The following is a 23,906-nucleotide window of genomic DNA, read 5'->3' as shown; positions in this document are numbered from 1 at the left end:
TACCCAAACCCTGAGCTCGGGCTTTCCTACAAGAGTGATATCCAAGTGTGTGGAAGCTACCATGCAAGCACTGACAGTGGGAGTGTGAAATGGGAAGGAACATCACCATTGCTGCAGTTGCTTACTGGTACCTGTAGGGAAGGTTGGGGTCAGCAGAGGGACAAAGGGAAAACAGGTTGAGGATATGTGAGTTCCTGTAAAAAGAGCAGTAGAGAATACTTAGAACAACCTCCTCCTATTCCACATTCAACATCACCTCAGCAAACTTTGTGTCTCCTGCAGTTAGTGGGTTGAATAGTAATATGACTTAACAGCTAAGCAAATATATAATCCTAGGAGCATGAAGGGAGAGAGAGAAGGTATGCTAGTGCCTAACAGAAGTGCTCACTTATGTTTGTCATAATCGCATAGACCTGAGGAGAACCAGGAAGTAGTCTTGTGTTGGAGGTGTGTGGAGTGATTGCCTAAAGTACCTAGGAAAATTAAACTACTATTCACATTTTAAAGAAAGGTACAGCATTGAAGAGGTTTTCAGGGCAGGGTGCAGCTGCATGACCTGAGTGTTCCCTAGGCTTTTAACCCTAGATGTTACCACACCAGGAGAACATGGTATGCTAACTCTGAGAAACAATACGGAGTATAGAGTGGAGTGGAGACAGTGTGGCTAGGCTCTGTGACAAGAGGGGGACTTGATTGTTCTTGTGCACACCGAAACTGATAAACTGCACATTTGCCACTCTGAGCCAACAACCTGTCATGTTTTTGATAAAGTGCTGTACTCTAGTGCACCTTTGCTCATTATAATATTATTGTAATACCAAAACACACCTCCATCCCAAAAGCTACCTGCTTCCAAGGTGTGACCACCCCTCACTGAGCACGGGCTCTGAATTTCTCAGAGCCTATACCTTTAAACAAAGGCAAGAAAACTTTTTACCAATCACAATTAAGATATGCTTGACTACAGTCACTCGAGCTCCATCTTAAGGATAGAAAATAATATAAATTGGCTTAAGAGAGAGGGGATGTTAGGGAAGATACCATCACGAAGGAAGATACTGACTTCTGGAGCAGCCTATGGGCTGAGCCTCACCCCCCCCTCCTCCATCATTGGGATGCCTTTGGGTGAGATTTGAACACTTGAATAATCTCTAGAGCCTTTGTGCCTTTTAATGCCTTCATAGCCAGGCTGTGTACCTGTGTATTTCACGCAAGCTAGCTTGCTTTTGCAGACAGTAAATTATCACCAGCAATCCCAAGAACCTGTGTACCTGTTGTTGTAATAAATTGCACTTAATTACATTATTCCTTGCTGTAACAGTTCTCATTGAATGCAACTAGAGTAAGGGCGTGTTAAGTTGTTGGAGAATCCAGCCGTGATAGCTCACTACCCTGAATCCGACTAGACCCGTAATGGTTAATTGGCTACACCCCTTAACGCGACAAGGCGCCTTGTGTGTCTTTGCAAAGTCTTGAGCCTGTTGCCCACCTCAGGTTGCAAGATACAGCTGTCTAATTTTGTTTCTTAACTCAGGGATTTTAAAGATGCCACTCCTACCGGCTCAGTGGTAGGCAACTGAGACTGATAGCTTCCTCTATTTAGGAGTCTTGTGGAGGACTTGGAGCCTGACTGGGGGAAGCAGCTGTGTCTGCTCAAGAACTGGATGTCTCTGCTGTTGGATATTAACCTATTTTTCTGCATGCCAAGTAGCTGGAGGAATACAGCAGTCTAATAGCACTAAACAATGCCACACAAACTTTTGAGGGTCCAATGCTATAGGCGCCCCTACTGATATTTTATATATTTTATATATTTATATATATTTATATATATTTTATATATTTTTTAAATAAGTAATATTTTTTCAGTGGTGATTTATCTGTTTGAATCCTGCCTCAAGTAATTGCCTTTTATTGTTATTTCTGATGTGTTTTTATAAATCCCCTGGAACAAAGAAGGAGCTATCCAAAGTGCTCAGTAGAGTGCAGCTGGCAAAAAGCTGCATGTAAGAAGATCAGTGGCTGCAAGTTACAACTCTGTGATTATTTTGACATAAATCTGCCCTGCTGAGAAAAGGAGAAGAGACAGCTGGAATTGTACTTTAGTCCTTGTGATTAGACTAGGGCCCATATGTCTGGAAAGGAAGTTGAACTAGGAAACCAGTCCAGATAAACCTTCTCAGCTTGACTTTAGTACAAGCTATTGACAGCCTGGGTATTACCTAGCTGTAAGCGGGTGTTGTGGTGTAATGTGGCAGGCAGCTGAGCACCACAGAGCCACTCGTATCCCCATGGGATGGGGAAGAGAGTCAAAAGTGTGAAAGTGTTAGACCGGGTGGGCTTAAATAAAGACAGTTTACTAGTTAAAGCAGAAGCTGCAAACAAGGAAAGCAAAACAAGGAATTCAGCCATTGCTGGGAAAGCAGGGTTTATTGGGAATATAAACACCATCACTCAGAATGTTCCCTTCTCTTCCCCCCTTTTTCTCCTTAGCTTTTCTTGCTGACTGTGACATTATATGCACAGAATGTCCTTTGGCTAGTTTGGGTCAGCTGTCCTGGCTATGTCTCCCCCTGCTTCTTGTGCACCCCCAATGTCCTCTCTGGCAGGGCAGCACAAGAAGATGAACTAAAACCTTGGGGTGTTATCACCACTATTTTCATTTAAAAAAATCAAAATAAAGCATTATACAAGCCTCTGCGAAGAAAATTAACCCTATCCCAGCCGAAACCAGGATACCAGGTAATCAGGCTTTTTGTACTAGACCTATTTCAGACATTCTGTAGTTGAGGTCTGGAACAAGTATAATGGGTGCGAAAGAGGAAATAGGCAGTTCTGCATATGGAAAGTAGGGACAGCTCTGAAAATGCTGATGCCATGGAAGCTTTGGCTCAAGAAGTCCTTAAAGCCCAGAGTACTGATACTGCAGCCTGTCTCTGACTTCTAGGTGATACTCGTAAAGATAAAATAGAAGATAATTCATGAGTTCTCATGAAGCTCAAGAGACGCAAACTGCAGTGTGAATTAGGTTTTTGTAAGTTTATGCTAAAAACTCTGTACAATTATCATATGAATATGACTGGAGTTTAAAAAAATATTCAGAAGATACCTAGGAAACTAGGAAATATGTAGGCAGAAACAACACAAAAGAGCACAAGTAAAGGATGTTTGGAAAAACAGTGTTTTGAGGTTGAGTTAACATGGCTTTTGTAAATGCAAATCTCAAATGTACCGCTTTTCTTTGAAGGTGGCAGCAGTTGTGTGGGCATACTGTACCAATAAGTGTAAGGTAAAGGAAGTGGGGAAGATGAACACTAGCTTCATAATACAAAGCTTGGGTTCTTGTCAAGTCCAGTACAATCTGTAGGGGAGGAGACCTGACTTCTCCAATAACAGCGCATGGATCCCTCTGCAGGGGACAGCATTCTTTGATCTCCCAGTTTGCATGGCCATAGAAGCAAGAGTGTCCTACATCATGGGTGAGATCAAAAGAGTCAAGGGGTATGGGGAGAATCTGACAGAATTTGGTGTCTGTGACTCACAGATTGCATACCTGTTCTGGTGGTTATAGAAAGTCATATCCATGTAGGTTGGAGGGTTGTGTTGCTTTCATTCAATCTTACCTAGTAAATTCTGGCTTGGAAGGTTTTGTTTTATTTTTACTAGCATAGGAACAGTTCAACAGGAGTAAGTGATAAGATTTGATCCCAGAGTGTATGTATGTGCAGTTTGGGTCTGTGTCTCTTTTAGCATTATCATCATTATGCTTTTGTCAAGAATAAGGGCTACCTGGCATAGTATCTGTGTTTCCAAATGGAAAAATGAAGCCTTTTTTATGTGCAGAGGTGTGTGGAATGTCAACAGAGGTGGAGCCCTTCTTGGTGTCTGTGTTGTCATCTCTCATCCCTAGGAGGTCATCTGATCACTGGGTTCTTTTTAATTTCTTTTCTAAACTCATTAGCTTTCTTTTTCACTCTTTTCCTCCCTAGGTGGATGAAGAAGCCGCGATGTGGAGTTCCAGATCATCCGCACCTAGGCCATAGCCGGAGGAAAAAGCGTTACGCGCTAACTGGACAAAAATGGAGGCAGAAACATATAACCTACAGGTATAATATACTCCCTAACACTTTTAGTTTTTTTGGGGAAATGTTCTGTATTTGTTTAGTATGCAAAATTTTTAGTTAGCTTTAAAAAGTGGGTTTTCATTATGAAGCCCAGTTAAGGCTTTCAGACTTAGGATATGGTGGAGCAGTATGTTTTCAGATCCCTGGAGTAACTGAGGAGTATTCTTCATTAGGAAATAACTGGTCAGTAAAGAGACCTAAATCCCAACCATCAGTTGTGTAATTTTGGCAGGAAAATCCTAATAAGCCCCTTTCTGTTCCCTGAGAAATGCTAATAAAATCTAACCCTTGCAACTGGAACTACAGATGGAGACAGCAGGACTCTAACCCTTAAATCTGGTGTCCTCTTTAACAAATAGTACCCTTAAAGCAGAAGGAACATCATTGTCTAATGGAGTGTTGCTTTGTTCCTCTGCTGATTTGCAACATTTTACTCTGTTTATTTTTGCAGTTTTTCTTTCTAGTGCTGTAGTAAAACACTTGCTTTTATCCTGGCTTAGACCTGCCAAGGCAATATGCTGAAGTGACCTACTAGTGTAAAATGAGTGTTGCATACTGACGATTGTTTTCCAGAGAGGCCTTTGTGTTAGAATCATTTAGGTCCTTAGGTTTTGAAAAGCAACAATGCCAATGACAGTTTGACATTAAGGATGTTAATTGAAAATAAAATTAAAAGCCCCTCTTGATGAGAGTCTCTGAAGAATAGCCTTCTAAATTTTGGAGAGGAGAAGGGGGCATTGCAGAGGAGTAAAACTTAGGAATGTAGACGGTAAGGAGAAGATACTGGTGAGTAAGGCTTAGATGGAAAGAAAGAAGTCTGTTAAGAAGAGAGAGAAATCTGAGTGACCAACATGGGGAATATGCCCAAGTGTGTGGGGAGAGATACGGTGTAAAGGGAAGGAGAATTAGGGTCTGGGACACTCCATTACTTCTGCTGAGAGCTCTGATGGAACAGAGAGGTAGTACTAAGACTTGTAGGAGGGACACGTTCTGGGGACTAGTTCAAAGCTTCCACCAATAATTACTCCTTTAACTGAGATTACAAAGGCTTACCCTCTATACGTGAAAATGTAAGAGTCAGATCTTGTTTCTGACCTTTTCTGGACCTTAGGGAAAGCTAGTATATAATCATGTGTGTAAAACATATCTTAATGTGTATACAAAACCACAGCTTATTGGTTTACTCTTGCCATTGTCAAACTTTTAGCTGTTTAACTTTCCAATTTCAATATTTGTAGAGTGACTTTCCAGTGATGGGTATATCATTTTACCACTAAATATAATACAGGATATTTCATCTCTCATAATTATATTAAATTGAGCTAAGTTTCATTAAAGGCTGAAAGCTGTTTCTATAACATAGATGTTTCATATTCCTCGAGCCAAGTTTAGTAGGTCTTGAGTCTATTATATATCCACACACACACACACACACACACACACACAAAAAAACAAACAAACAAAAAAAAAACTGTATTTTTTAACCTTAAGTTTTCCATTATGGGAAATTTATGTGTAGTTAAGCTATTTCTCATAAAATCCATCATGGAATGACATGTACAATATTGGCCTATCAATCTGATGAGCTCTTAAATATTCAAGGACTTCTGAGAATTAAGCTGCTCACCTAAGTAAAGTTGTATAATTTACTGAAAAGTTTTTTTTCTCAAAAATAATTTTAGTAGCCAGGTGTTTTCATACACTAGATTCCATTTTAGTGTGATATTTTCACACAAAATCTGGAATAATTTACATTCTTTAAACTATCTCTATACATGAGGATTTGGAAGATTGCCAGGCTTTCAGAAAGCGATATGAGATGGGATTATTTGGGATTATTTTTACTAATAAACGTACTCTCTGGATCAAGGCAGTTGTTTGTTGGTAGCTTTATTTGTAACAGCAAAACTTTGCATGCACAAAGTAGAGTCTGCAAAAAATAAATATGTTTCAGAAATGGAACCTTTGTAGAAGTTGCTATGTATTGGAATTATAATAAGAAATCTTGAATGGAATCTGCACCTTTAAACAACCCTTCTCTCTCATTCACACAGCGTACACAACTATACCCCCAAGGTTGGAGAGCTTGATACAAGGAGAGCCATTCGTCAGGCATTTGATGTTTGGCAGAGAGTGACACCACTTACCTTTGAAGAGGTCCCTTACCATGAAATTAAAAATGACAGGAAGGAGGCAGATATTATGATATTTTTTGCTTCTGGTTTCCATGGAGACAGTTCTCCGTTTGATGGAGAAGGTGGATTCCTAGCTCATGCATACTTTCCTGGACCAGGAATAGGAGGAGATACTCACTTTGATTCAGATGAGCCGTGGACCCTGGGAAATTCTAATCACGATGGTAAGGGTGCAAATCATTTTTTTAGAATAAGAGTAAGTTGAATGTAGACACATTGGCAGGCTTTTAACTGGAAAGTGCTTAGCAGAGCCTTCCCCTCCCATACAATGGTTCTAATGCTTTCTGAAACATGTATTCTATCTTAAATGGATAAAACATTTCGTTACTAGGTTTGTAACTGCATGCTTCTGTGCACATGTGTGAATGCTGAGGAATAAACAGAAGTGTGTATCTAGTGGCTTTATACATATTTTGAGATTTGGACCCCTGTTGCTGCAGAAAGCAGTGTCTCTAGAGGTCAAGATGAACAAAAGGGTGTTGAAGCTTAAACTCTGTCTTGTGGAATTATTAGCATGAGTAAATAGAGCCATTTGTAGTGGTGAATAGAAAATCAAATGAGTGAAGGCATTTGTATTTCGGATAGTTTTAATCTATATTTATTTTCCCATGATCTGAGTGTGGTCGTAATTCCTCCCATCAGAGGATGGGGCTGGCTGATTTCTGAAGGAGGACTGATCATTAGAACAGCTTTTGTGATACCAAGCAATGTAGAGCTTCTGTGTCTTTCTGGCTTTGTCTAACTCTCAAATGACAATGAGCACTTCCAGATTTATTTAAAAACCTTTGAGGTTAGCGGTGACTTGTAAAAGTTTTAAATTGGAAAACCAAATGTTGGAAAACCAAATTGAATTCCAAATATTGGAAAACCAAATGGAATATTTGGCTAATGAGAGCTCTTATTTAGTCCATATAGTTTTGTTATAAACCAGTATAACTTGAAGGTTTGCTTTTGTTGGTCTACATCTGTCTTTAACTGTTGTGGCATCTGAAGAGTTTCAGTAAATCCATAATTGGATGCAATTGTCTCCCCACAGAAGAACTATTTTGGAGTCTTTGCTAACAGTGCCAATTGTGTCGATAGAAGTGAAATATTTCATGTGAAGTCTCATCCAGTCAGAAAAAAATGAAGAATGGTTTGAATAGATCTTTCTAGGAAAACAACCCTCTCTGATTTGTACATGGAGAATGTGATCTATCCTATAGAAGTTTCTGGTTTTGTAAAAACACCTTGTTGGTTGTGACTGTGGTAATAGGGGCACGTGTACCAGCACATCTGTATCTTCTGCTGTGAAGAATGATCCTGTATAGGTTTTCAAAGTGAAGGCAAAGTTTCCGTCATAATGAACTTTAATTATAGTTCCACTCATGCATACCGTTCTATTAGCCAGTACTTAGCTTAGTACTTCAATTAATGATTACTGATTTATCTTCTTAATACTACTATGTTCTCTGACAATCCCATAGGCAAGCTATGGAAGTTAATTGTTTAATGTTTAATTGTTTAAAGGTGATCTTTAAGGTCCCTTCCAATTCAAACCATTCTGGTGATTCTGTGTTACAGCAAACAGGATGCAACTGAGAGAGAAGGTGTGGTTTTGCATTTGGAGATAAATCAGCTACACAATGACACAATGAGGAACAATTGGTATGGTCAAAGTAGGAGGCAATATCTCAGTTTTTTTCCCCAAAAGTGCTTCTGAATAGAAATGAAAGCAGCACTCAGCCCTTAGTCTGTCCCAGACTTGTAGCAGCAAGGGCTACAGTTTATTAGACTTCAGTCTATGGGCACTTGGAGGCAGTTGAAGACTTTTTGGATTCATTGTCCATTAACAGTATGTCGTGTATGTTGCTCATGGGCCAGGTGACCCCAGTTGGCTGCTTAGACCATTTGGTCACTGAGTTACCTGTTCATGAAGGCAGCCTCGGTATCCCAGTTGCTTCTATTTCCAGAAGGCACATAAAAGGTGACTTTGCTATGCTTTCTGCAAGTCCGGGACCATTTTACCTTGTAATAAGCTGTAGAAAATAACTTGTAATAACTTTACTTTAATAATAACTTTACTTGTAATAAGCTGTAGATGAGTATACTTTAAACTACCTGCCTCAAGACTCACAGCTGCTGCCATATGTTGTCCACTGCAGGCAGCAAAGCCTGTGCCCAAAAGAGGGTAAGCAGATTTGGCTATGCTGTGATCTCTCCCTTGGCTGTCTCAGTATCTTACCTAACTTGGATCAAGCGTGCGTGGTCCATTAACTGGACTAAATCAAGTATTTCCTAGCCTTTATATTAAACTATTAATAATATATATGTATGTATGTATTTCCAAGAATAGCTTGAAAAACTGTCAGTTTAAATATCCACATTAACCATGACTGCTCTTACACCTCTCTAAGAACTCAAACATTTGTTTAATAGAGGTTGATTACAGGAAGTCACTTTTAATCCCCAGATTAACGTTATAAATAGCACCATAAATAATCCCAAACAAATCTTCTTCATGGTCTTTTAAAAGATCATTGCTGTTTGTGCATGTGTCAATACCATATCACTGAATGTGAGGCATCTGCCAACCTGTTGCAGCTATTAGCTCTATAGCTGTATAGATAAAGCAGTATAGCTGTATATAGCGATCAGGTGCTCTGTTTGTAGTGACAAAACTTGCTTTTGTCACCATCACTGTAAATGGCAGTGCCTGTGTTTTACCAGCTCTGCTAATGGCACCATCTCTGCTGTTGCCACCCGTGAGCAGGGTGAGCATTACTGGGGTTGTCCCATCTGCAGTGGTGATACCACTGGCGGTTTTTCTGTGCAGTCTGGATTTCATTCCAAAGCTTATATGTACCAAGCACTGTCCTGGTCAGGAAATACTCCAAAACAGTGGTTGAAGGCTTGAAGTGGAGCAGAGTTAATTTAGGCAAGAAGTTTAGAGAAGCTTTTTAATGCTAAAGCAAGGTAAGTACTGAGTTAATGATGCCCTGCCAGGGATCACCAGAAGTTTTTTTCTTTCAGTAAGCCTGGAGTTGAATTAAAAGATCCTCCCTATCATCTGCTTGCTGTGTGGCATGCAGGTGGGAATGTGCCCATGATCACCCCCTTCAGCTTCCGCATTAAACAACCCCAGCTGACAAGTTATTCCTGCAGCCACTGTGGTATAACTCAACATCACATCACATTTGATCATTTTGCAGTTCACAGGATGCACTTTCAGCATCCTTTCTTCCAGGTACTCTTCCATGCTGTACAGCTTTGCACCTGCATCAAGTTCTCTTTGAAAGCGTAGGATGACCACTGTTTTATATTCAGCGAGACTGGATGTGACCGCTCTCTAACTATTGGCAGGAAATGCTGGTCTTTGCTAACAGGAAGTAACACATTTTGTAATCATTACAATAAACGTGTTCCTGTGGATCCCAGCGGGTTCCTCCAGAGACTTCTTTGGAAAGCTTCCTGTTAAGGCCTTCTGAAGAAAAGCCAGACGATTGTCAGCATTTACAAGCCACTGCCAGAACCGATACAGGAGATGAGATTTCCTGGGTCTCATTTAGTGACAAATCAATGTAGGAGCTATTGCAAAAATTCTGGAGGAGAAGGACCTGATCCAGCTCCCAGAAGGGCTTCTGTTAGCAACGGAGGAGACTTTTCCTTGTGTGGTTCCACACAAGAACTAGTGTTATTTCAGTAAACAGCTCTTTGGACAGCAGAGTACGCACTCGTAAACCACTATCTGGAAGTCACGTTTGTTCAGCAGATTTTTCAGGGCAGCCAAAAGCCATCGAAGCTGGTAAATTTAAATGTTCAGTAAGGATCTCAAGGAACAAGTTCTGGTTAGAGTAGCTAATTTTGGAGGAGAATCTTGCTGATGGATAGTGAGCATTACAGCCTGTAAGGGAGAATTTTGCCTGTTGTTGGGGAGGGGCTGCATAGCTTTGAGTTGGCATTTAATCTGCAACGCCAGTGTGTTCAGAGTACACTGGCACAGACTGGGAGACACATAGCTGGAGAGCAGCTCAGCAGGAGGAGCAGCACCTGGGGGTGCTGGTGGCAGCAGCTCAGCATGAGCCAGCAGTGAGCCCTGGCAGCCAAGGGGGCAAACTGCATTTTGGGGATGTATTAAGCACACTGTAGCTAGCCAGTTGAAAGGTGTGATTCTTCCTTTAGCATTGGTGCGGCCTCACCTGGAGTATTGTGTGGAGCTCTGGACTCCACAGGATAAAAAGAACGTTAAGGTCCTTGAAAGCATCCAGAGGAGAGCAACAAAGCTGGAAAAGGGGCTGGAAGGCCTGTCCTGTGAGGGGAGGCTGAGGGCACCTGGGTGGTCCAGTCTGGAGGAAAGGAGGCCAAGAGGCGACCTCGCTGCTCTGCAGCTTCCCGAGGAGGTGCCGGTCTCTGCCCCCTGGGGACCGATGGCAGGATGTGTGGGAAGGGCATAAAGCTGTGCCAGGGGAGGGTCAGACTGGGCATCCAGAAAAACTTCTGGACTGTGTGGGTGGTCAAAGACTGGAAGAGGCTTCCTAACAAGGTGGTTGAACCCCATGCCTGTCAGTGCTCAAGAGACGTTTGGACAGTGCCCTCATTGCTATGCTTTAACTTTTGGTTAGCCCTGAAGAGGTCAGGCAGTTGAACTCTGATCTTTGCAGGTTCCTTCCAACCAAACTGTTCTTCTCTCCTCTTCTCAAGTGGTGTCTTCCACTGGAATTTTACTGTTTTCTGTCTCGGCAGTATGAATGTCCCAAACCTCCAGATTCTTGTGACAATTCTATCCCTTTTCTTAACGAAATGATCCTGCCTCTTATCTCCACTTCTGTGGAATTCAGTTGCTCAAAGAAAGACATACAGCCTCTGTTTGAGAGACCCAGATTACTCATGAATTCTGTGCTTTGTTTCTTCTTCTTTCTCTGTTGTCACCATTTTCTTCCAGAAAGCTTTTCTTGTTCCTTAGTTAAATCTTTTGCAAAGCCAGCTTCCCTTTTTTCAGTACTACGTGGTTGAAACCAGTCAGATTTTGAGTTTAACAAAAATGGAGTATGATGTTTGGGGACACCACTGCCAGAAAAGTGTCAGCAAACTGGGAAGAGTTCAGTGCAGGAGCATTGAGGTGAAAAGGGGCCGGAGCACTTGGCACACAAGGAGAAACCAGGGAAACTGGGCTTGTTAAGCCTCATGAGGAGGAGGAGGATTGCGGAAGGGGGTGGTCTAATAGCAGCCTTCTACCACCTGTGGAGAGATTATAGAGAAGAACTACACTTTTCGTGGAGGTGCACAGAAAAAGGAATAAGAAGTGATGAGCACAACATGCAACAAGGAAGATCTGACCTGGGCATAATGAGGACAACTCTTTACCAAGAGAGTGGTGCAACTTTGAGATAGAGTCTGGAGAGGTTGCGGACACTCCATCCTGGGAGATTTCAAAATTTGACTGCATGATACCTTGAGCAGCCTAATATAGTTTTGAGATTAGCCTTGCTTGAGACAGAAAGTTAGGCCTAATGACCTTCAGATGTGCCTTTCAATCTAAATTTTTTTCATAGTTCTCTATAATTGCTAAGAAGACAGCATTTCAGTACCTGGAAGTTCAGTAAATTGCAGTTACTTCTCATGTCAACTCTGAGCTGTAACAAGATATTCAGCTCAAAATTCTGTCAGCAAATCTCTTCTTAAAAATGGGTATTTTTTAATATCTAGATAATTCACAAAGGAGGACTGATGGGTATAGGTGCATAAAGGTGGTTGGCAATTTTTTTTTCCAGGTACTTTAGAAGTACCACGTCTCATTGTTACTGTTTTGAAATGCGAGAATGTAAAAGGTTGCTGTAAGCATTCACCAGATTAATGATATAAACATATTGGATGTAAGTTAGGATATAAGTTTGCCTAGTATTAAGTGATATATACAAATAGGCCTGGCTATTTTTTTTCCTAACCTGGTCAGGTAGTTCTTTATTATAAAAGACATCACTTTGGAAACATTGCCTACTAAACAATCCTTATTGTATTTGACGTCTTCAGTTAAAATAGTAATGTTTTAGGTGGAGAGAGGGGACTAGGAGGAATTAAGAGTATCCAGTTCTTGTTGTTTTTTTTTTTTTGATTTGCATTGTTATTCACTTTTCTAGGACGACTGTACTGTCTGCTTGCAGCCCAATTATCTGAATTGTACAGGTACAGTGCATGCTTGCTGAAAAAGAAAATATAGCTTCCTTTAACCCCTGCTCCTTCACCCAGCATAATGCCACAACTTGGTACAATCATTTCTCCTTAATTTATTCTGAATTTTAATCCTGTTTCCTCTATGTTTTGCCTTGCTTTCTGTCTGTTTCTTTTTCATTTTACTAGTATTTTAATATCTGTTTTCTGCGGAATTGCTGAGGACAGCAAAGACAATCTACAGAGTATCAATGAGCAACTTGACAGCATATGTACTCACAATACAGTACACCCAAAATGTTGCTTTTTGGCTGTTAAATACTTTTAAAATTTTCTTTCTCTGATTTCTCAGGTAAAGAACATCTCCACATCTAGATAATTTTGTTATAATAAATGGCATTTTGAATCCATCATTATTTTTAGGCTTCTGACATTGTTGTTGAAAGTAAGCATCAGAATTTTTCAGAGCAAAAATCAGAGCTGCTTTAATACTACTCATCCTCTGCTGCGGAAGACCTGTTATCTGAAAGACTTGGAAATAGATATTGGAAATTTAGGGGCGTAAGATTGCATTAAAATTTAAACTTACTTTTTTAGACTTTTCTGTAGTAGTTCACTGCACCAGATCATGCTGTTGGTCAGTGCTTTTCTTCATTGAAGAAGATCAGTTCAGTATTTAGTCTCTAAAACATACCTACTTAATGTTGGTTTCATCCTGTAACTTCTCAGAGAGATCTGTTCCCATAAATCAAAGTTCTCTAAAATCATATTTTAATGTAGAACTGAATTTGAGCAAGCATGTAGATGCATGGTTTCAAAACAGCTATCCATGGTAAAAAGACATTAAATTGGCTTGCTTAAGTAAGCAAGAGTTGGAGACTACCTCCCTGTCATGTCAAACCACCCAAACATAGAAGGCCTTAAAAAAGAACTGAAAATTATATTTTTTTAAAAGTTAATTCCAACAGAGAAGCTGGTCAGTCATCGTAGCCTCTCGTATGGAACAAATGTTCCATTTACTGTGTGAATTACGAAAGTAAAGTGAAGAGAGAAAGCACACCAGCACACATGGAAGACTTCTGTCTACAGATTCGTCTTTGTACTGGACAGCATCTCTGTAAGTAGTGCTTTCTTTTGTGTCATATGCTGTCGTTTATACAATGATAGAAGTGGCGTTATGGTAGTGCTGTGCTAGTGCAGTCTGGATTTTGAAGCTTTGCTATGTTGACAGTGGTAGTTGTTGATCACAGATAAAATCCTTGAATAAGGATCACCTGCAAATTCTACTTTCAAAGTAATGTACTTTTAAATATACCTTACGTTCACAGTGTTCTTTGAAAATAAAATGAGTATCCATTGCTTTTGTCAGTAGTTGTTGGATACACAGAGTATAAATATAGCTCTGTAGGTATTTGGAATCCTATTGATTTCTGTATAACAAAAGTAAAATATTTTACTTCATTCCACAGAGAATCAGATACTCTGAGATTTGTAGGAAGGAGCCGGTAGGGATCAGAATGATGTCATACCCATAAAAAGGAAAAAATAAAAATAAAGAGGCAGAACATGAGAATCAAGGTGAGATGAAATCTTTGTGTCTTCTGACCCAGTGAAAACAGATGATGTGAAGCAAGCCAAAAACCAGCAGGATCTCTGATAAACTTGCTGCATTCCACTGAATGAGGAGATAGATAAAATAATATGCCAGATGTTAACTGGGAATATCACACAGCTGACAAGCAGGTCCACGAGGTTCTTAAAGCACCTCGATGATAAGTTCTTGGTGCAGGTTCTAGAGGAGCCAACTAGGGAAGGTGCCCTCCTAGATCTGTCTCTTGAGAACAGAGAGGGGTCATGGCAATTGGTGGCCGTCTTGGTCATTGTGACCATGAAGTGGATGAGTTTAAAATTTTTGGTGACAAGGAAAACTGCCACCAAAACTTCAACCCTGGATATGGGGAGAGCAGACTTCAGGATGCTCAGGAAAATAGTTAGTAAGGTCCCTTGGGAAACTGTGTTTGAAGGCATTGGCATCCATCAGTGCTGGTCAGTCTTTAAGCAGTGCCTCCTAAAAGCACAGGATCAGGCAATTCCAAAATATCAGAAGTCAAGCAGACAGGGCAGAAGGCCAGTTTGTCTGACCAGGGATCATCTTCTAGAGATTACGCATAAAAAGAAAGTGTATGGCTGTTGGAAGCAGGGTCAGGCAACATGGAAGGTCTACAGGGACATTGTTTGCCTTTGTAGGGAGAAAATTTGTGTGGCCAAAGCCCAATTAAAGTTGAAGCTGGCCAGGTCTGTGGGAGACAGCAAAAAGGCCTTTTTTAAATACATGAACAAAAAAAGGAAGAACAGAGAAAGCATAGGTCCACTACTTGATGGGCATGGTCACCTTATTTGTAAATAAAGACGTAGGCAAAGCAGAGACGTTTAATGCCTTCTTTGCCTCTGTCTTCAATGCCGATGATGATGGGCTTCGGGACCCAGGGTGTCCTGAGCTGGAGGACTGTGATGGTGGGAATGATAAACTCCCAGCTAACCCTGAACATGTGCGGGATTTGCTGCTCCACCTGGATACATACAAGTCCATGGGTCCAGACGAGATTCATCGCAGGGTGCTCAAAGAGGTGTCTGACATCATTGTGGGACCTATCTCAATTATTTTTCAACAGTCTTGGGAATCTGGAGAGGTCCCAGTTGACTGGAAGCTGGCAAATGTTGTGACAGTTTTCAAGAAGGGCAAGAAAGAAGACCCTGCTAACTACAGGCCTGTCAGTCTCACGTCAGTGCCTGGTAAAACTATGGAGAAGATTAACCTTCAAAGGGTTATAGTAAATGGGGTTACATCAGCCTGGCAGCCAGTCACCAGTGGGGTTCCCCAGGGCTCCATTTTACGGCCAGTTCTTTTCAGTGTTTTCATAAATGATTTGGATGTAGGACTGGAGTAAATGGATGTACGACTGTGAGTAAATTTGATGATACTAAACTGGGAGGAGTTGTTGACTCTGAGGGTGGAAAGGCCTTGCAGAGAGATCTGGACAGACTGGAGAGCTGGGCAATCACCAACCGTATAAAGTTTAACAAGAGCAAGTGCCGGGTCCTGCACCTGGGAAGGGGGCAACCCTGGCTATACGTACAGACTGGGTGATGAGATGCTGGAGAGCAGCCCCGCAGAGAGGGATCTGGGGGTTGTGGTTGACAGCAAGTTGAATATGAGCCAGCAGTGTGCCCTGGCAGCCAGGAGAGCCAACCGTGTCCTGGAGTGCATCAAGCACGGCATTGCTAGCTGGTTGAGCGAAGTGATTGTCCCACTCTGCTCTGTGCTGGTGCAGCCTCCCCTTGAGTACTGTGTGGAGTTCTCAGATCTTGTATGAGTTAATACTGCAGTTGCTCAATGTGTTTACACTGCAGACAAGAAAAGTTAAGAATCAAATTTTCCTTATTATAGGCGACATCTCTCTTAGCAATCTGAATTAGTTTAGTTTGTTACATAACTGATGTGCAATTTCTTTCAAGATTGTATATCATTCTCTATTCTTTCTCCAGTGAAGCTGTCTTAAAAGTTTTCATTAAATCCCTAAGATGTATCATATTCATTGCTAAATTTACAATTGTAACAGTTTATTAACAAAATGAAGCTTATTTTTCTTTTTAAAGTGTATTTTTTCCTTTCCAGATTGAAGAGCTGTTTTTCACATCTTGCCTGATACAATCAAATGGTAGAGCAATATCATCACTTCTTCAGGGTCTTTATGTGCAAGACTGAAAGCTTTTCTCAAGCAGAGCATGTTGTGGAGCTGAATGGAGGACCACAAGACAAATTTCATGTTCTTCTGTTTGACAGTTCAGACCTAACAGGACAGGTCTGTAGATGCAAGACCAAAGCATAGCTTAGAGTAGCCCTAAAGCTTCTTTAAGTTGTGCTTGGAAAACAGTTGTTGGACTTGAAATGTATTTTAAAAGCATGTTAAGTTCATGCCATCTTTTCTGTAATTACGGTATGCATGGTATTGTCACAACCAATGATTTGACTTCTTCAGTATTGTTTTTACTTTAATAAAATTCCAAAATATAACCTTCGTATGTCTATTAATTGTCTGAGTAAACTGCAGTAAGTAGATCAGGGTTAGCATGATGATGCAGTTGATAAAATATAAAACTAACAAGGTAAAAGATAAGAGATTCACAATTGCTCTGGTATTCTTAACCAGATGTAGAGTATTATTAAATTGTACTGCTGTTGTCCTACAAGCTCTGGATTTACACTTCACTGTGCTAGGTGCTCTACAGAGTCTACCTACACTCATTACAGCTATATGTACAGCTCTCATGTTCAGTGGTAAATACTGATAGTAATATAACTATTTCCATAATAATAGCCCTGGAAACTGTTATTGTAAACTGATAGGCATTTAAATAAATGGTTTTTGCTGACCTACAGAACTTGGACACCCTAATATGCAGTGCATTTCTTAGGCAAATGTTGGTAGTATATGAATGTTGGTAGTTAAAATGAATAAAACTATAAAAGAAGGCATGTGCTAGTGGTTTCATGAAAACCTTTCCCAGGATGTCTCTTACCTGATTTAATAGCCATTTCTCCAGCTGAAGATGCAAATAAAATAAGCATGAGTGGTGGAGTGCACGTCTAGAAGGAAGATCATTTATAAATCTGTTTATTTGTGTCCGTAGTGTTTTTTGTGTTGTTGCAATAAAACCATGGATTTCTTACCTCTTTAGGAAAAGGCAGTATCTTATAAACAGCAGGAGATTGCTTAACCAGAGAACTCGTTTTGATATGTGTCTATATTGCAATATATCTTAAATCAGTCAGCTACGAGGGGGTTACTCTAAACATATATTTAGATATCTTCTAATTAGGAAAATTCAACTTAAATTTACCTATGAAGTTGTGTGTATTCTTTTCCTGGTGTAGGCATGGAGAGTAATAGAATTGTTAAACCAAACATACAATATTCAATTTATTAACCTCTTTTGGCATCTTGATAATGAGCAGTGCTTTTATGTTGTTGCAGGTGGGCTGTCAGATATAACTTTATCTGGTGATAGCATAGTTTCTGTAAGGAAGACACACCAGCTTTAAAGTTAATTTAACTGCGTTTATTTATGTTTTAGCATAGCAAATCAAACTATTTCACTCAGTGAGCCAACTTACAAAACTGCCCCCAGTCTTGGGAACTTATCTGGTAATTTTTAGTGAATTTTGGGATGCCTCCTGAGAATCAGGAAGGAGACGTTTCAGACAGGTCTCTGACCAAGCAGATTTTATGGTACAAATTAGCAAAAGATGTTTTATTTCTCTGGAAAGCTCTCATTGCAAATACAAATTAAGGGTATCCAGTTCCTTCTTCACCCTGCTTTATGACAGAGGTGGCTGATGTACACTGAATAGTTTGTTCTTGTTGGTTTGGGGAGTCAGGGACAGAACAGGAAATTAAGGAGCTTTATGTGATTGCCTGATCTTTCTGTATGACCAGAAGAATATCAAGCTAGACTAATGGTCCTTCTTCCTGAGTCTTGCTCCAAAAAGATGGACATTAAAAGAGTACTATTTAGATGAAATCTGTGCAGAACATAGCCAGAGACCTTACTGTGTATTTGAGAACTGACAGAAACAATCTGTGAGGTGCAGGCTTCTTTGAAGGCTGCTGCAGATCAGCTAAATTTCCATACAGTAGTGGGTAACAGTGCACAACAAGACATTGCAAGTCCAACCTAAGGGTGGAGATAGGACCACCATTAGACAACCATTTTAAAACTTGATGCTTTCTTTAAAAAAGTAGGTCATAGCCCACCTTTTGAAAAGGAAAATGAACAGTATGTTCTCTTTCATGCTGTGAAATTCCCTACCTTTTACAATGATAAAGAGGACTTCTGCAAGTGTGCAGATGATGTACAGTTTTGAGGGGTGGTTGATACACCAAATGGTGATGCTGTCATTCAGAAGAACCTCAACAGGCTGGAGAAATAGGCTGGCCAGAGCTTCATGAAGTTTTCCTCAAAAAGGAAAGCCAAGTTCTGCACACAGGGAGGAATAACCCCAGGTACCCCATACATGTATGAGAAAGTAGCTTTGCAGAGAAGGGTGTGGGGGTTGTGGTGGACACCAAGTTGAACATGAGTCAGCACTGTGCCCCTGCAGCACAGGCCAACAGCATCCAGGGCTCCATGAGGAAGAACATTGCCAGCAAGTCAAGGAAGGTGATCCTCTCTTTTCAACGGTGGAGGCATTGTGATGCATTGTGTCCGTCTGGTGTGTTGTGTCCAGTTCTGGGCTTCACAGTACAAGAAACTCAAAATTCAAAACCCAACTGGCTACAGTCCTGGACAACCATCTTTACTTGACCCTGCCTGAGTAGGGGGGTTGGACTAGCCAATCTTCAGAGATTCCTTCCAACCTTGACCACCATTCAATGAGTCTGTGCAATTCTGTTTTCCAACTGTAGAGTGGGCTGCTTTTTGTTTTGGGCAGAAACAAGTAATTGAAAGCTATAAAAACTGAATTTAAGTGAAGATAGTATCAGATATTGTGCTCCTGATAAAGCTTAGTACAGTCTATGTAGAGGTAAGGGACTTAAGTAATTTGTATGCAGACTTACAGACAGGTAAGTTCTAGACATGCTGTCACTACAAAGACTCTTCAGATACTTCAACAAGGGATAGAATGCCACCAGTTTGGTGAGGAGAGTGTCCAAGCACTTAGCATGGGCACAGCCCTCTTCTCATTAAAGTCAGCTCTCTGCTGAGTGACCTTTAGTTGGAATCCCATGTGTGAATGGTTATGGCAATGAAAATTATGTTTTCACAAGCATTTAAGTGATACAGGTAACTAAGTCCTTTTAGTTGTCAATAGGACCTTGAGTCTTTTAATCACTTTTGAACATTGGGTGCGTCTTCTAAGCTTGAATATTTTTGAAAACTCATAAAGAATGATCAGTCTTCCAAACTTTACTATGAAACTACTTAATGAATTTTATAACTAAGATGTTGAACATTTTATTGACTTGTTCTGCACACATCAAATTTTCCAGCAATGGATGAAAAAAGACAAAAAGTAAGTCCCCATTTGGATTTCTAGCATACAGAAAGTCTGGTATTTTAAATACATATATGGCTAGATTTTAGCCCACCTATTTCTTTGGATGTTTGTATTTCAACAAATGTATTTGAACATTTATTTGAAATGTGTATTTTAACATGGCAAGTGCATGTTCCCTCCAACTCAAATGTTCTGATGATTTAATCATTTTGGTGTGGTAGGTATAAACATTATTTGCTATTTACTTTTGGTAAGATGTCTTGAGATGCTGGCAAAGTACCCTGCTCTGAAGATTTGCAGGCCCTGATTCTATGTTATCACATTTTCTTGGATTACATGAAGCAAAAAGCATTTAAAAAGTGGAGATAGTCTACACTAATCACTGTTCTACACTCCTGTCTGGGGAAACTGGGAAAACTGTCTCAGGGACACCTCAGCCATGAACACTAATCTGAAGATTGTTGCCTCTCTAAGATAGGTGTGGTCTGAAGATGCATGAAATGGAGATGTGCCGTTTGGAGATGCTGCAAAGCAGCCACTGAGCTGCCACCACCAGTTTTCCTGTGTCTGATTGCCAATGCTCTTGGTCTGTGCCTTGCAAAAACAAAACAAAACAACAACAACAACAAACAGCAGAGAAGGCCAAACCAATAATTCAAGCAGGGGGAAAGGCTCAGGCATTTATTGACAGGGAAGCTCTTATTGTTGGCTGTGTCTTCACCACCTCACACAGACATTGCTTGTGTCACCTCCCATGTCAAGATGCCCTCAGGACATCCAGGGACCACTCTAGATCAAGGAGATGGGGGGCCTGGATCCATATGGCTGAAGAGGAGTGTATGTCTGTAACAGAGAGTTTAAGGTACCCCAAATTCACCCTTCTAACCAGATAGGGCTCTTCAACCATTTCTTTTCCTGTCAGGAACACGTTCCTTCTCTTCTCCATCCTTCTCTCTCCTGCCTTTGAGATTCATCCAAGTGTCACCAGCCTTTTCCTGTGTGGCTCTGCCAGTGCTCACCTTCTCCTGTTGACATGGCAGTGCCAGGAGTCTAGCAAAGCAAAGCACACTGAGAGAAGCCTGTGCTAGAGGAGATGGGGCTGTCCCTTGTACCACAAGTATGTGGTGGTGAGTGTGTTAGCTCTAGTCTTCCGTGTCCTGCCTCCTGCCTTCATCAGTCTGGCTGGTGCATTACAAATGTCTCTTAGGATTTGATGGTCCAGATCATACCAGAGGACAGCACAGGAGGACCCAGAAGGGGTACCAGCCTCCCTTCCTGCCATATGCCTTTGCTGATTAGCAGACTGGCAACGCTCTCACCTTTCCTGGCAGCACTGGGATAAGGCAGCCGTGGTATCTGAGCTGTCCATTTTATTGGCTGTTTTCTGTAAACTCTACAAAAGAGTCTACAGCCAGTAGACTCCATACACTCCAGGCAGCTGCCTGTTTTAACTGCTCTGAAGGTGCTCCATGTGGCCATTGGTTAGGATTCTCCTGCCCATTCTGTGATGATGACTGTTAAAGCCACACAGACTTTCAGGACTAAAGCCATCTCCAGGAGCTGACAGTGACACTGTGACCTGCTGTGCAGTAGGATAGAAAAGCAGGTGCTTCTTACGTGATGAGCAAGCAGGGCTTGGGATTGTGTTGAGCTGTGGCTGCATACTAAACCAGCTGTGCCTTCCTTCCACAGGGAATGATCTCTTCCTGGTTGCAGTCCATGAGCTGGGACATGCACTGGGTCTGGAACACTCCAATGATCCCAGTGCTATCATGGCTCCTTTCTACCAGTACATGGAAACACACAACTTCAAACTGCCCCAGGATGACCTCCAAGGAATTCAGAAAATCTATGGTGAGCAACACTATCCACGTATCTATTTACACTGAGCCTGAGTGTAGCAAGTAATTTACAGGTGCAAACAGGTAGCACTCAAAAATTTTCAGTCAGGATGGATTTCCTGCTGTGGCTTAATGAGACCTGTTTAAAACTCTTAATCCACAGACAAATATCAGATGGTTGTTCCAGTGGCAATATCTTTGCACAGGTCAGGATAACCAATGATCTCACTGCTGATTCCATCCATCACTCTGTAGTATCAAGGACCAGTAAAAAGGGAAATAATGCCAATTGCTGTACCCAAGGGTTGTCTGTTAGGAAGAGCCAGCACAAATAGAGGGGAAGAATGTGAAGAGCCTAGAATATCAAGGAAAGTAAAAAGTATTTATGCCACCATTTTTTCTCCATGTACAGAAGGTAGGGAAAAGTAGTTTGGATCCACTTAGAGAACACTTCTTTTAGTCTGCTGCTGAAATAAAAGAACATCATTGTACAACATGTCACAAAGTTGTGGGTCAAGGAAATGAGAGAGAAAAGGAGATGGAGGGATTGTGGGAAAAAGCCAACGGGCTGGGGGTGATATGACACCATGTGATAGGATCATGGATATCAGGGTGTGAGGACAGGGATTTCAGGGTGGGTTGGCTGGAGGAAACTGGGGGCAGGGGGAGATGCAGGTTTGAAGAGCCTCTGTTGAGGGCAAGCTGAACTAGAAGATGCTCACTGTGAGGCGCTGAATCTGATATAGTCCATGGTAGTTTGTGGACAATGCTTTGTCAAACATGCCTGATTTCTTTCTTTGAGGAAAGTACAAGTTTGTCCTTACATTTACCCTATGTAGCTATGTAATATTCACAGCTGCATAACATCTGGAGTAAAATACTAGCTCCCAGTACCATTAGAGCAGATATTATATGAATTAGACATAGGAAAAAAAAAAAAAAAAAAAAAAAGACTTGTTAGATGATTGTCAGTGGGAAATCATCACAGAAAGCTGGTGTTTCTAAGGGATTGCTGCTGGGGTCAGCAGCAGATGCAATACAAGTCAGTCTTTACATGAATAATCTGCCAATGAATTTTAAATTGCTTCTAATAGAATTTGTGCCAAGACCTGTAAGACTCTAAAGAAGTGCAGAGAGACTTCAGAGATCTAAACTGTATGCCAGTTGTTTTAGTCTGGTTTTTTGTTTGTTTGTTGTTTTGTTGTTTTTTTTTTTTTTTTTTTTTTTTTGGTGACTGGAATGAGATTCATTTGTCCAAATGTAGACATAGGGCTATGTCTCTGTCTGGACTAATTTCCCTGACTCCTGTCTAGGCAGTGGGAAAAAACAAGCATTTGTATGAGTGCAGTTCATCCTATTTGTAAGGCAGATACTCAAGTAAAATCCAACATTTAAAATAAGATGGCTTGAAGTACACCAAGGGGGAGCTATCTCTTTCCATTAGTGCAACTGAAGATTTCTCTTCAATGTTCATTAACAGGATGAAGTTGTATGGCAGTTGTCGAGTGGTATCATTTAATTATGCATACTTACGCACACTATGTACACAGATACTCTGGATGACAGAGACTCTGCATGGTTTTGATATAAAGTGCTGGGGCAGTAGGCATTAAAGCTTCACTAAATATTATACCTAAGCTTTAATTTCTGAAAGCTGCTACTACGCTGTTTCTATTTTGAAATACTGATTTACTTCCTGTGACTGGAAAGGGGAAAAAAAACTTTATATCTGACAATGAAAGCGCAATCAAGAAAATATGACTGGTTTCTCTATTTTCAGATACCTTTTTGGAAAGGAAACAGATGAGGAATTGACAGCCATATTTCTTCCACTTTTGTGGTTCAAGCCAATATCTGTACAGCTCAGGCAGGGCCCCAGTGCCCAGGGCTGGGCTGCAATGGAGGTCCTGAGCCCATGGATGGGGTGGGCCTGGAGATCATGGATGAGGCTGGTCAAGGCCATTAAGGCCTATTAGTGTCCTTTGGGGGTCGACAGTTTGTGAGAGCACTGCGTGGCCTCTTGTGCATAGCTGTAATGGAGCAAAGAGCTCAGCACTGTACTCCCCATGGCTTAACACCACCACTAGACTTCAAATTAGTTTTCACTTACCTAGTGACATTAAACTTAAGCCAACAACTATGTTTAAGATTCTCCTTATGCAATATAATATGCTTAAAATTCAAACTCATGTTGAAAAAAGCAGTATGAATGAATTACTATTTGGTGCAAGTAGTAATCAGGAATGAGTTTGTCATGAAATATCATGAAATCATGAAAGGCTTATATGTGAGGTCTGTGAACTGAAGTGCTTTGGGGTTGGTGTTGGTAGTTGCAGAGATACCTCGCTCTGCAGGGAGAAGAAGGAGCAGCTTCTGCATTAGGATCTTTGCTTCTCCAGCAAGAGATTTCATCCCTTAGCACAGAGTTCTGGTCTGGAAACTACAGATTAGTTTAAGTCTAGGACTTACTCTTATGGGTCACAAAGAAAAGATGGAAGGTGCAGGTTTATGTTTCTCCCTGGAACAGGAGCTAGAACAA

At 40.9% G+C, this 23,906-nt stretch overlaps 1 protein-coding gene and 2 long non-coding RNA genes across 3 annotated transcripts in view; 2 read left to right on the top strand and 1 right to left on the bottom strand.

The window, feature by feature from the left end:
- MMP24 (matrix metallopeptidase 24) overlaps positions 1-23,906 on the top strand; it is a 46,075-nt gene that overhangs the window by 3,810 nt on the left and 18,359 nt on the right. Inside the window, exons 3-5 of the mRNA XM_035343481.1 lie at positions 3,990-4,106; positions 6,179-6,483; positions 21,219-21,380. Coding sequence (XP_035199372.1) covers positions 3,990-4,106; positions 6,179-6,483; positions 21,219-21,380 — 584 coding nt within the window. The remainder of the gene's footprint in view (positions 1-3,989; positions 4,107-6,178; positions 6,484-21,218; positions 21,381-23,906) is intronic.
- Positions 10,868-18,010, top strand: LOC118176492. The gene is made up of 3 exons (XR_004755434.1): positions 10,868-13,583; positions 13,936-14,044; positions 16,143-18,010. It is a non-coding gene; the product is annotated as an uncharacterized LOC118176492 (long non-coding RNA).
- Positions 18,264-18,941, bottom strand: LOC118176493. Its single transcript, XR_004755435.1, has 2 exons — positions 18,807-18,941; positions 18,264-18,420 (listed from the first exon to the last, which is right to left on the bottom strand). It is a non-coding gene; the product is annotated as an uncharacterized LOC118176493 (long non-coding RNA).

The sequence above is a fragment of the Oxyura jamaicensis genome, chromosome 20 (assembly GCF_011077185.1).
Source record: "Oxyura jamaicensis isolate SHBP4307 breed ruddy duck chromosome 20, BPBGC_Ojam_1.0, whole genome shotgun sequence".
NCBI lineage: Eukaryota > Metazoa > Chordata > Aves > Anseriformes > Anatidae > Oxyura > Oxyura jamaicensis.
Note: the sequence above shows the minus strand (reverse complement) of the source record. Positions and strands in the feature narration are given on the sequence as shown.